At 41.2% G+C, this 13245-nt stretch overlaps 1 protein-coding gene across 1 annotated transcript; it reads right to left on the bottom strand.

Moving 5' to 3' along the window:
* Positions 1–3439: 3439 nt before the first annotated feature.
* LOC136058476 (cytochrome P450 7A1) lies at positions 3440–10890 on the bottom strand. Its single transcript, XM_065751932.1, has 6 exons — positions 10722–10890; positions 8953–9193; positions 7606–8216; positions 5856–5986; positions 5005–5180; positions 3440–4376 (listed from the first exon to the last, which is right to left on the bottom strand). The coding sequence occupies exons 1-6, from the start codon at positions 10802–10804 to the stop codon at positions 4071–4073; spliced, it is 1548 nt and encodes a 515-aa protein (XP_065608004.1). The 5' UTR covers positions 10805–10890; the 3' UTR covers positions 3440–4070.
* Between the last annotated feature and the right edge of the window lie 2355 nt (positions 10891–13245).

Genomic DNA, 13245 nt, shown 5'->3' with positions numbered 1-13245 from the left:
GTATATCAAAGGGAAAACTTAGTGGTTTAGGAAAGAGTGTGTTTCAGAGCACTAGGAAAGAAAGCAGGTGTCTGACCTAATGCATACACAGTTGGTATAGTTAGGTAGGACTGGATAAGTGAGATCAGGCCAGACAAGCAAAGACCTGAGAACATATTTCCAATGGATCAGGATTGTCACACAGCAGAAAGAAGAGGAAAAAGTGCCTAATAGTCAATTCAGACCTGGAGATCTTTTTTAATTTTTTTAATCTCCTGTGCTGTCTCTGTGATTGTCAACTCATGACAAAGTCAGTGACTTTCCCACAATGCTCCAGCCTCTATTTTAATCCACTGGCTCAATCCTGTGGTGTTTTTGACCCTAGTTCACTACCAGTGGTATTCCTTAGGTAGCTGAAAGTCAGATCAGCTTTGGGAGCTACTGAATACTTCCATTTTTCATAGACCAAGGGAGCTGAAAGCAAATATTAAAGCAGAGTAGACCGAAGCTGTCAGTTAGAAAGAGGCAAAAGGATATGAAAGAAGGTTTAATTTTCCAGGGAATCTGGAATTAAATTAGCAATTAATTTAGGAATTTATGAAATAATTCATCTTTCATTCTCTACTATTGTAATTCTATTTTGAATACTTTTTCATCAAGAAAGAGTATTTGCTTAAAACATTGCATAATCTTGCTACCCTCAAAAACAGTTAAGTATTATTTGATTAAGAAAGGAGAAATAGATACCCTAGTGGTAATAATATGTGCCAGGACACATGTAATTATAATAATGTCAGACTTTCACGTATTCTCAGAGTCAATACTAAGTTAGAATGAATGTACTATAATTGATATAAATCACACAAAAACCATAACTGTCAGAAGTGCAAAAACAGGCTGTACTGAATACTTCTCTGGATACTTCCTTGCCAAGAGGACCGAACTAATAATTCAAAGCCACTTTCATTATACCTAATAATTTTAACATTATAGATATGAAGTACAAATGAAATGAAAAATGAAATACATGAACTATGAAAAATGAAATGCATGAATACATAGCTTTTAAGGAACTTGACTAGGAACATCTATAGAGTATGACTTATGATGGCCTATGGAAATGTGGAATTTAGAAAAGAATGCACCATCCAACCACAAGCATTTATTGCTATTTCTTTATCTCCATATTGACAATGAAGATAGTAAAGAGGGCAAGGCAGATGAGGAGCAGCTGAGGTTCCTTGGCTTGTTTGGCCTAGAGAAGACTGGGAGGAGGCCTCACTATGGCCTGTAGCCCCTCACAAGAGGAGCAGAGGGGCAGTGCTGATTTCTGCTCTGGGGTGACAACAGCAACAGGACTCAAGGAAATGGCATGGACTTGCATCAGGGGAGGGTCAGGTTGGGACTTACAAAAAGGCTCTGTGCCAGAGAGCGGTGGGCATGGAACAGGCTCCCTAGGGACATGGTCAAAGCCCTGAGCTGCCAGTGTTCAAGGAGTGTTTGGACAAAGCTCTCAGATATAGGGTTTGAATTTTGGAAGGCCCTGTGCAGAGCCAGTTGGCAACGTAGTGCCTGTTCTAGTGGGTGACAACTCTGCACGGCAGGGGATTGGTGAAATCCCCAGAGACTGCAAAAAGGGAAACATTACTCCCATTTTTGAGAAAGGGAGAAAGAATGACCTGGGGAACTGGGGACAGTGAAGTGGGTTAAGAACTGGCTGACTGGCAGGGTGCAGAGGGTTGTCATTGGCGGTGCAGAGTCCGGTTGGAGGCCTGTACCAAGTGGTGTCCCCCAGGGGTCCGTGTCTGGGTCCAGTCTTGTTCAACATCTTCATCAATGACCTTTGATGAGGGGATAGTGGCCATCCTCAGCACGTTTGCTGATGATACGAAGCTGGGAGGATTGGCTGACATGCCTGATGGCTGTGCTGACATTCAGCAAGACCTGGACAGGCTGGAGAGCTGGGCAGTTAGAAACCGGATGAAATTTAACAAAAATAAGTGTAGAGTCTTGCACCTAGGGAGGAATAATTGCATGCACCAGTACAGGTTGGGGGATGAGCTGCTGGAGAGGAGCTCTGCAGAGAGGGACCTGGGTGTCCTGGTGGATGGCAGGTTGACCATGAGCCAGCAGTGTGCTCTTGTGGGAAGGGTGGCGGATATTATCTACTGGGACTTCAGTAGGGCCTTTGACATGGTCCCTCACCACATCCTTCTCTCTAAATTGGAGAGGTATGGATTTGAAGGATGGACTATGTGATGGATTAGGGCTGGTCTCAGCCAAAGGGTTGTGGTCATTGGTTCTTTGTCTGGGTGGAGGCTGTTCATGAGTGGTATCCCCCAGGGGTCAGCCTTGGGACCAGTGCTCTTCGACATCTTCATCAATGACCTAGACAATAGAATTGAGAGCATCCTCAGCAAGTCTGCAGACAACACCAAGCTGAGCAGCACAGTCCATACATCGGAGGGAGCCCTCCAGAGGGACCTGGACAGGCTGGAGAAGTGGGCCCATGTGAACATAATGAAGTTCAACAGGGCTAAGTGCAAGGTGCTGCACTTGGCCCGGGGCAATCCCAGGTATTTATACAGACTGGGGGAAGATCTCCTTGAGAGCAGTCCTACAATGAAGGACTTGGGGGTCCTGGTAGACCAAAAGATGGACATGAACCAGCAGAGCATGCTTGCAGCCCAGAGGGTCAACTATATCCTGGGCAGCATTAAAAAAGGGGTGGACAGCAGGGAGAGGGGAGGTGATTGCCCCCTCTACTCAGCTCTTGTGAGGCACCATCTGGAGTACTGTGTCCAGGCCAGGGGCCTGCATCTCAAAAAAGACACAGAGCTCTTAGAACAGGTCCAGAGGAGGGACACTAAAATGATGAGAGGACTGGAGCATTTGTCCTATGAGGGAAGGTTGAGGGAACTGGGCTTGTTTAGCTTGGAGAAGAGAAGGTTACAGGAACACCTCATTGTGGTCTTCCAGTACTTGAAAGGAGCATGTAAACAGGATGGGGGGAGCAACTGTTTAAACTGGTTGATAGTGATAGGACAAAGGGTAATGGTTTTAAACTAAGACAGGAGATTTAGGTTAGATGTTAGGAGGAAGTTTTTCATTCAGAGGGTGGTGGCTCATTGGAACAGGTTGCCCAGAGAGGTTGTGGATGCCACATCCCTGAAGGCACTCAAGGCAAGGCTGGATGTGGCTCTGGGCAGCCTGGTCTATTGGATGGTGACCATGCCCATGGCAGGGAGGTTGAAACTAGATGATATTTGAGGTCCTCTTCAACCCAGGCAATTCTATGATTCTATAATCCTTATGGGCCCCTTCCTTAACTTGAGATATTGTATGATTCCATTGTTTGAGGTGCCTAGCCTAAAAGTGGCTCTGAGATGAGTTCATAAAACTTTGAGAATATTAAATATTAAAACAACGAACAATCTAGAGAGGCTCTTGGTACATAATATCATTTATTGTAATATATTTACAACTTTCTGAAAAGAAATATACTACAGTGAATATAATACAAGTTTTGCAATTTCACTAGAACGTGAAAAGAATTATAGGGTTTATCCAAGTCTTTTTTTAGTTCTTCATGAAAACATAAAGGTACTTTACCAGGAAACTCTTCCCTTCCTCTGTCTTTACACAATAAAAAATTTACTTCAACCCTGGGGAGAACCTTCCACTCCCAACATTTCAGTTATAAAAAAAAACAAGTTTTAACTTATTCTTGTTGAATTTGTACAGTATTGAACAACCCGGTAAACTTCTGATTATATAACTCTGAAAAAGAATTTGCTGGCAAAAAAACAAAACAAAACCAAAAACTACTGTATACACACAGTTCAAAACCACAAGTTGCATTTTAGAATGGCTGGCCAAGGGGAAACTTTTGTATTGACATCGTGCATTAAACTCACTGTCTGTTGCTATTATAATATATTTTCTGTTAGGCTGATGAAGTAGCATCTTCCTATAGATTTTTCCACTGAGATTTGTAATGTTTCATTTGCAAATATGTATTATATATATATATACAAAGTATAGGTTACATAGTGTATTTATACTGTACATATTTTATAGATTTAAAAAGTCTATACTCGTAGACCTTTTAGTCTGTACCTGAAATCAATGTCATTGGATGGTTGCAAAATACCCAGTCCTGCACGGGATTGATCTAAAGAAGGACACTGCACGTTACTGTCAACAAGATCTATCTCAAAATATGAAAATAATAAAACCAAAAATTGTTTAATTTCATGCACAGCAAATAACCTGCCAGGGCATTTTGCTATTCCTGCACCAAACGGCATATAATAATATTTTAACTTGCGGCCGTTGCGATAGAAGTCAGTCTTCTCTTCTTTATTCTCATTCAGATAGCGATCATATTTGAATGTCTGTAATAAAACCCACAGAAGAGTTACTTGAGATCTGAATACCTCCAAGGGCTGGGTAATGCTATGAAGACACAAAATGCAGGCTGGGAGGGAATTGCCTCTGGCAGTGTTGTACAGGATGGTTTTTCTGCTTTTTGGAATGTGTGGCCCCAGAGAAATTCTGGACTGTGGGACAACGTAATCTCAAGATCTTTGCTGGAGTTGAGCTAGGGAATCTTTCTGACCATTTTGCTTTTCTGACTCCTTAAAATGAGCATTACAAGTTGCATCATAGTTAAGTCATCAGGATTCGAACACCGATCATTCCATATCTTTGGGAAAATACTATCCTTGTCTTCCTTTGAACTCCCCACAGTGCTGACCTTTTCCTCACCAAGGAAAGCAACAAGTAGAAGGCTTTCTTGTGTTTCCAGACCATTTTTTGGTTATATCAGATCACATTTTTCAAACAGACAGTGCTTGCACTGGCTTTACTTTTCCTCTTGCCCATCACTGAGTATCCATGCATTATGAACAGGCTGGAGTGTTACAGTGAATCATCTGCGGGGCGCTCCTGATAAACGATCTATTAAATGGCTGTTAGCTTCTGCTAGAGCTCAGAATTTAATGCACTATGGGAAATACTTACCAAAGGATCAGTGTATATTTCTGGATCAAAATGCAGCAGTTGAGGATAAAGAGCTACGATATCGTCCTTGCGAATGTTGTAAAGACTGTTCTCTAAATGCAAAGTGAAATCCTCCTTAGCAACTCGGAAAGTCATGGATGCACTTGATAGCCTCATTGCCTCCTTGATGATACTATCTATAGGAAGAGGAAAAGAAATGGTTACCATAGAAACAGTATGTATATGTCCACGGGGGAGCTGATGTATTTTGAACTATTCAAATCCACCATCAGGCCGTACTATGCGAAATAATTTAACAAAACTTTATAAATGCCCAAGAAAGTATCTTCCTCATTTTGTGTTGGCATTATTATCCTTTCTGCGGATTAGACTGAGAACATAATCTTCTTTCCCATAGAAAAATATTTATAGCTGATGCAGCATAATATTTGAAAGTGAAACATGCTTTTACAATGAGGCAAGGACAAAACTGATAACCTAACTTTCTGTAATGGGATATAAAATTTGGCAACACAGTTTTTTATTTGATCTTAAGTAAACAAAGTATTGTTCTGGATTACCCATGGATGTCCAATGCTATGTAGTCGTGCAGCAGTATTTGGACATCCCTTTACAATGATAAAGTGTTATTCATGTGAATTAATATTCTCAGGACCAATTCTGACTCTAGGAAGAATGATAGTGGTAGCTATTGATAAGGAACATACAGATGTTTGTTTCTGGGTTGTTGTTGTTGTTATTGTTTTTTTCTGGTTAATAGTAATGCCATAGCAAGCATTCATTTGGTAACTAATAGAAGATTTTGAAAATTGTGGGGTGATTTCTGGCATTCCTGAATGAAATAGTTATACCTAGCACTGGCATATTATCCAGCTGTTTTCGGTTCAGTGAAATATATTTGCCATCTAAGCTGATCTTCTCTCCAGCACTTTCCAAAGTACTTTGCACTTCTTTGGTAGCAGCTCTCATTGCTTCTGGATTCCTAAAATTAAAAGAGAAGAAATCTAACATATTCTTAAGAATAGTTAAGAACAAGTTTTGCCACTCCTTCCGGACTAAAACGTAGTTTGTTAGTTGAAAAAATTTCTAACATGACAATGTTGCAGCAAAATCTGCTTATGCCATTACACTGTTTGATGTCTTGGCAAAGAAGCAACAGCTGCAAAAAAGGAAAAGAACACTATTTGATTCTGTCCCCAATAACAATGGGACAGAACTAACGTGCGTAACATAGGCAATAAATGGTGATGTCACTAAAAAGCAATACCAAGAATAAGAAATCAGAAGCAATCAGTCATAAATTAGGAAAGAGCCCCATAGCAACTACAAGATTTAGGAAGGGGATCATAGATCCATGTTGTAACATCACTTTCCTAGATGATATTCTATTCTATGGCAATATATTATGTCTAACTGAAAAGAACATTTTTAATATTAAAGTCCACATAGTGTCCTCTACTGTCTAGACTTTCTTACAGACATAGAATATATATAAGCTATGGTGAAATATGTATAGATAACAACACAGAATGCAACAACATCGTTGTTATGAATGCATAATCAGTGTGGGCATTGAAAGACTCCAAAGCCAGGAGATTTAAGCCAGTGCATTCATGGAATGAAAAGTACCAAAAAAGCTTCAGATATTAGCATTGGTGGGTAGATATGAAAGCACAAGACAGAAATTTAGATATTCACCCAAGAGTTAGTCATGCAAGGGTCGATTATGCGAGTTTAGGTTCACTCCAAAATGGACATTTCATTGTTTTATCTGAACTGTGCACTCCTCTCTCAAACAAGCTCAGCAGAAGCTGTTTACCCTGCAGCTATCTGAACTTAGGAAAATACTGTATTGGAAAGTCTAATCTGGAAGTTTAGGAACTGAGACATAAGAATCCTGAACCACTTGGGGTTTGGATGCCCATCCTCCTCTCACTGAATTCAGACATATCTCAGGTCTAAAACATCGTGCATTGTTAGTACAAGATTTTTGGTGTCACTCTTCATGCTGCCACAATGGGTTTATCCTCAAATGCAAAAGCACTGCTGCAACGAGGGTGAAGAAAGCATCAGGGAGGTGCTAAGTTGGTATTGCTGCATAACTACTGTAACCTCAGTAGGATCTATCAACATATGAAGTATTTTCCACTAAGTATTTTTTAAAACAATAATGAAGTTAAAGCTCGTTTTGCCTGCTCTAGACATATCTAAAAAGATTTGATTATACTGGGAGAGCCTTCAGTACAATTAGTATTCTGACTGCAACCAGCACATTTAATGTTATATCATATAGACATACTCCAAATCTTTTTTTTACAAAGATTATTACATTCTACTTTTTGCTGCTAGGATTTGAGGTTTTGCCCTGGAGTAGTATTTTTTGGAAAGTATCTATGGAATTGCTGTGTGGTACCACCACTACTTGGTTGGAGGCAAGTGAGGGGGTTTTCTGCACAAGTCCAGAACAGCTTGTTACTATTGGTAAGCTCTTAATACTGGAGAAGTACCAACCAGCAGAATTTGTCCACAGTAGTGAACTGGTTTCTGAAAGACAGTAAATATCATTCTTCTCCTCTGGAAGCAAGAAATGTTGGGACTTACTTAAGAAGGTAGAACAAGCTCCAAAAAGTGGCGGGAATGGTGTTAGCTTGTGAGGCCCAGAGCACTGCCACGTGGGTCTTCGCTTTCTCCATGTCATCAAAGGTTGACAGAGTGTCATTCAGGAACATGCGGAGCATGACAAGCTCAGAGAGGTTGTCCCTTTTCAGGAGGTTCTTGTGGAGCAGAGCCTCTCCCAGCTTCTCGCGGGCACTGTGGGCACTCTTGAATAGATGGATGGGCAGCCCTGCAACGAGGGCTGGGAAGATCCTATCAAACTCCTTGAAGTTTTCAAGGGCATTTAAGATACGAGCTCTCTCAGTTTCCTGCTTCAATAGATTTTTATCATGATTTGGATTGAATTCTTTACCAAAAAGTGTTAAAAAGCCAGATTCAAACATCACCTGGCAACAGAATGTATAAAGTCCTTCTGTCACCCAGGTGTGAGGCTGAAATTTAGATGTTCTTGACTGCAGCATGACGTATTGTAGATTTTCCATCATTGCTTCGATGAGGGCATCTAGGGCATTACCCTGAAGTGTTCTAATGAAGGTATGATGAAAATTTTCAGTGGTGTTTCCTTCTTCTGGATCAATGCTGCCATGCCCAAAAGCCTGTTACAAAATAAATTGTGTGCATGATAAATGTCATAACCTTGATGATAAAGCCTAATAGAAATTAAAGCCACAGTATAAATTTACAGCTTACTAGAGGAAAGAATGGTAAAGGACTACAGAAATTAAAGCCAAAACACAATATCATAGCTAAACATAGGGAAGCATCATAGGGACTACTAATACTAGAACCAGTATTCTCTAAGCAAACCAAAGCAACTAAGTAGGCAAATGAAAATGTAAGTGGACAGATGCTCACAAATAAATGGACGTGGTTAAATAAAGCATCATTCAGCTCCCACTGACATCAAAAGGAGTCTGTTGGCTTACTTCAGTAAAAGTTTGATTGACCTTCCACTGTGTTGCATCGCTTTTTGAGGCATTAGAAACTAGTATTCCACAGTGGTGAGGATCTCCTGAAGAAGGTTTCAGCTTCAGCAAAACATATATAATTTGGCAGAAGGTTCTAATAATTGTGTTTCTACTATAGAAATTTGGGATACTGCTTTGCTAAATATATTTCTTGGATATATATGGATATATGTAATTTTCCTTTCCATTAAGGAAAGAAAAAAAACCAAAAACAAACAAAACAAAAACCCTTGAGGTTTTAAACAAATATAAGTGCAGAAATGTGAACATTATATTTCAAAGGCATAGTTATGCTACAGGGATTAACTAAGCACTGTCTGTCTGGCCAGCATGTTAGATATGAAAACCATTTTTTAAGTGGTACCTTGGCAGAGGTAGCAAAATGGAACTTTTTCCAGTCCAAGTGTTTTCCCTGGCGTATCAGTGAATGATATGAAAAAGGGTCAGTGAGGAAATGAATATATTTCCCTGCTACTTGGCAAGTGAAAATGTGGCCATACTTCTTCTGTTTTTCCCTGAGGAATTCGAGGGGGTTGGCACCAAACTGCAAGGCACAGCCCAGGTATGGAAGGAACCCGTTCTCAAGTGGTGGCTCTCCTTGGCGCCTACAAAACACAAACAAAAGCTGAGCTTACAAGTGTGTATCACAACCATTTCTCCAAAACTACCAAGTAAGTAAAATGGTGATGGATGAGTTCTTATATTTGATTTCTGCTGCTGCTGACAAATAATTTCTTCTCCTTCTGGAGAGTAAGCCAATTGTGAAGTGCATGTTAGTCAAAAAAGAATTACAGTCTGCACTACAATTAGCATGACAAAACACAGTTCTACTATTTCACTTTTCCCTAGATCAAGTTTGTTTGTATGTTTTTACCTGTTTAAATGCAGCACTGTTGCCTCTATCTAACATGCACAGATCCATACTTGCCCCATAAATGCTTTCCACTAATAATGTCTGAAACATAATGATATCCACAAGTCAGTTGGAACACCAAGGGGAATTGCTTTTCGAGCGCAGAAAGATTGTTATTATTGGCATATCCCACTTGGACCCAATCCTACTGAAAACAGTGGGAAATTTGCCACGATCTTCACTAAGCATAAGATTCAGTCTTTCAGGCAGAGTGTCATTAAGCACATGCCTCACATTAAGCATATGCTTAAAATGAAGCACATGCTTAAACGTTTTTATTCTGACAGTCAGAAAATTACTTTCCTGCAGAAAGTCACCATGGCTGTTAAAATAACTTTCAGATAATTCTCTTCCTCTTATATGCTCTTGGTGGTTATCATTCTATTATGCTAGTATTTTTAATGTTTTTGTTCAACTTTTAATAGTAAAACAAGAAAACGACTGCTGAAAAGTACAAAATTATAACATAGAATCATAGAATCCTTATTTGAAAGGGATCTTTAAAGGTCATTCAGTTCAACTCCCCTGCAATGAACAGGGACACCTACAGCTTCATCAGGTTGCTCAGAGCCCCTTCCAGCCTGACCTTGAGTCTCTCCAGGGTTGGGGCATCCATGACATCTCCAGGCAACCTGTGCCAGTGCCTCAGCACCCTCACTGTAAAAGACTTTTTCCTCACATCCAACCTAAATCTCTCTTCTTTCAGTTTGAAACCATTTCCCCTTGTCCCATCACCACAAACCCTGCTGAAGAGTCTGCCTGTCTGTCCCCTTCTTTCTCGTAGTTCCCCTTTAGATACTTAGAAGCAAGTAACTTGCTCTGTGTAACTAAACAGGATAGATTGATAACAGGAAATTCTTTTAAAGTCAATATTAAGCTATGTAGATAAAGCAGGTATTAGCTGTGATTAGAATGCACTAAGCCCAGTGCTTTAGCAAAACAGAACACACATATTACAATTTTAATGAGCTTATTTGTGCATAGATTTGTATCGACACCTATGTCAAAGAATTAACCCACTATTATTAAATGACTGCACAGACAAATTTAACTGTAACGTAAGTCTCTCAAAAGACATAACTACAGAGTTTCCCATGTTATGCTGCTTTTATCCAGCCACATTTATCCGATTATCTTCAGCTTACATTCATTTGAGTCACATACACAGTATGTTTGAAAGTAGATATACACCGAGATGCATTATCAGATAGATTCCTTACCTCCTCCTCCTCCTCCCAAAGAGCAACCAAAAACTGCAACAGACTATTATCACTGTTCCCCAGACCCATGATGCTATGAACATTTCTGGTAGTGCCCCAAAACTTCCAAGTGGAAAACTTACTAACTACCACTATAGCAGAAGAGGTGACTGAGAATGACAGGGAATGACCGCTCACATTTTATATACGGTAGATGCACCGCTGCATTTAATGGCACTCGGTCAACCCAGCAAGCTATTGATTAACCATTTCTGGACAAAGCCTGCTTTGTCTCTGCTCTGGCATCTTTCTGCAGAGCTCTTCGCTGGATTGATGTGGCTAGTTGCAGTCACGGCCTTGAGCTGATATCAGGCATCAGAAGTGGTTCCAAAGTAATCAAACAGCTGTAATAGTTGATAATTTGAAGGCCTCTCAGGTGTGTTTTCATCTATCCAGCAGATTTACCAATTACAGTCTATAGTTCAAGTTTAGCAATAAATTCAATTGCTGCTGACAGATGTTCAGTGGAGTCAGGCTGGGTAAATGGTGGCTGCAGTTCATGTTGTCCCTTGGCTGCCAGCCTGCCCATTCTCTCCTTTCTCCTTTGTGTGGACTGACCTGGCTGTGGTGCGCTGCTGTGAGAGGGAGTGGGAGAGATTCGGCTGTGGGTAAAACGATGGGCTTACTCCTCTAACCATGTTTCTCTACCAGAAAGGATGAAATAGGTTTTCTGTAATGTGGAGCAAGAAGAAAGAAAACAGATTCAGATCTTTTTTTTTTTTCCTTCTTTTTCAGTGACTTTGGATCTCCAAATTGCCTTTTACCTTTGCATTTAATTCTTCTGCTTTCTGCCCTTGCCTCAAGCTGTACAGCACCAATTCAGCCAATTTTATAGCTTTGGAATACAGCCTCTGGTCCTGTTTCAAGGAAAGTTTGAGGAATGCATTGAATTTTCAGCACTCAGGTCAACGAAGCCTCTTTTTTAATTTCCTTTGATTAACTCCTTTCTGTTTTAATATATCCATATGAAGCCATTTTCTCTGAACATCCACATTGAGTTCGGCCACAGATCAAGAAACTGGAGCAGCTCTCCTGTGAGGAAAGGCTGGCACTGAGCTGGGCCTGCTGAACCTTGAGAAGAGGTTTGTGGTTATCTCATTAATGTCTGTAAATATTTGATGAGGGGAGCAGAGAGGATAGATCCAGGCTCATTTCAGTAGTGCCCAGTGCCAGGACAAGAGGCAATAGGCACAAATTGAAACACAGGAGTTCCCTCAGAACACCAGGCAGCACTTCTGTGCTGTGCAGAGGATGGAGCACTGGTAGAGGCTGCCCAGAGGCTGTGGAATCTCCTCCTTGGAGATCTTCAGCAGCCACCTGGACATGGGCCTGTGCACTCTGCTCTGGGTGTCCCTGCTGGAGCGGGGGTTGGGCCAGATAAACCCTGAGGTGCCTTCAAGTCTCAGTCATTCTGTGATACTGTGATAGCTTGTCCATACATTGCTAAGACCTTTCTAACTCTCCATTTGTTGTGGTTTAATCCCAGAAGGCAGCTAATTTCTGCACAGCCACTTGCTCTGTCTGCTCTAGTGGATTGGGAGAGAGAATTAGAAAGCGAGAACTCCTGGGTTGAGATAAAGACCCACAGTTCTTTCAGAGGTTATCCTACTGTGTCATGGACTTATCCACAGCCATAGATACTTTGAAGTATACCTGTCTTTTTGTGGACTTATTTACTGGCCACACCTTTAGAGGTATATCTGTTGCTGCATGGACTTACCCATAAGCATCTACTTAGCCATGGTTGCTTCAAGGTGTACCTGGCACAGTCTTTTCCACTGGCCACAGTACTTTTGGACACCTGCTGTGTTGTGGTTTTATCCACGGTCACAGATGCTTCAAGGTATTCTGGTTTGGCCTTATCCCCAGACATCATATGGATTTTGCAAGGTGTGTACCTGCTGCAGCATGAATTTCTCCATGGCCACAGACAATTTGAGGTGTGCTTGCTTCAGAGTGGACTTATCCATGACCACAGATGCTTTGGGGTATACATGCTCCCATGTGGGCTCATCTACAGGTCACAGTTCCTCTGAGATGAGCTTAGTCTGGAGTCCCAGCCTGTCCAGGGCAGCACAGGGACAGCAGTGATGACCCTGCCATCTGCCAGCCCAGGCTTATGGCCTTGGCTGTTATCAAAATGTTCCCAGGAACAGAAAAGCAACACGATAAGGGGCAGAGGACATGGCAGAAGCCAAATCAGTCACTAACAAGCACTGGTCTCTAACATTCAGTAAGGCAAGCAAGCCCCACGTCAAGCATGCGAGTGTGCCTGTTAGCAGCTAATGTGCTCAAGTATCTGTAAATTTGATCTAATACACTCCACACTCCAATCAAATCTGCTGCTATCTCAAACCCTTCATGCCCCACATTGAGCATCAAAAAGGACTGTTGTGGTTTAACTCGGGCAGGCAGCTCAGCACCACCCAGCTGCTCACCCATTCTCTCCAGATGGGAATGGAAGGGAGAATTGAAAAGCTCCATC

Source organism: Cyrtonyx montezumae, unplaced genomic scaffold, assembly GCF_038088225.1.
Source record: "Cyrtonyx montezumae isolate F1298 unplaced genomic scaffold, pur_monq_1.0 scaffold_8, whole genome shotgun sequence".
NCBI lineage: Eukaryota > Metazoa > Chordata > Aves > Galliformes > Odontophoridae > Cyrtonyx > Cyrtonyx montezumae.
Note: the sequence above shows the minus strand (reverse complement) of the source record. Positions and strands in the feature narration are given on the sequence as shown.

Bases quoted from the DNA above. Each gene is read 5' to 3' on its own strand.
- LOC136058476 (XM_065751932.1), bottom strand. From the start codon at position 10,804: ATGTTCATAGCATCATGGGTCTGGGGAACAGTGATAATAGTCTGTTGC. The intron at 9,194-10,721 runs GTAAGGAATCTA...TGTGTTTTGTAG, and splicing joins TTTGGGAGGAGGAGGAGGAG to GCGCCAAGGAGAGCCACCAC. The intron at 8,217-8,952 runs GTACCACTTAAA...ATTTTGTAACAG, and splicing joins ATTTTGCTACCTCTGCCAAG to GCTTTTGGGCATGGCAGCAT.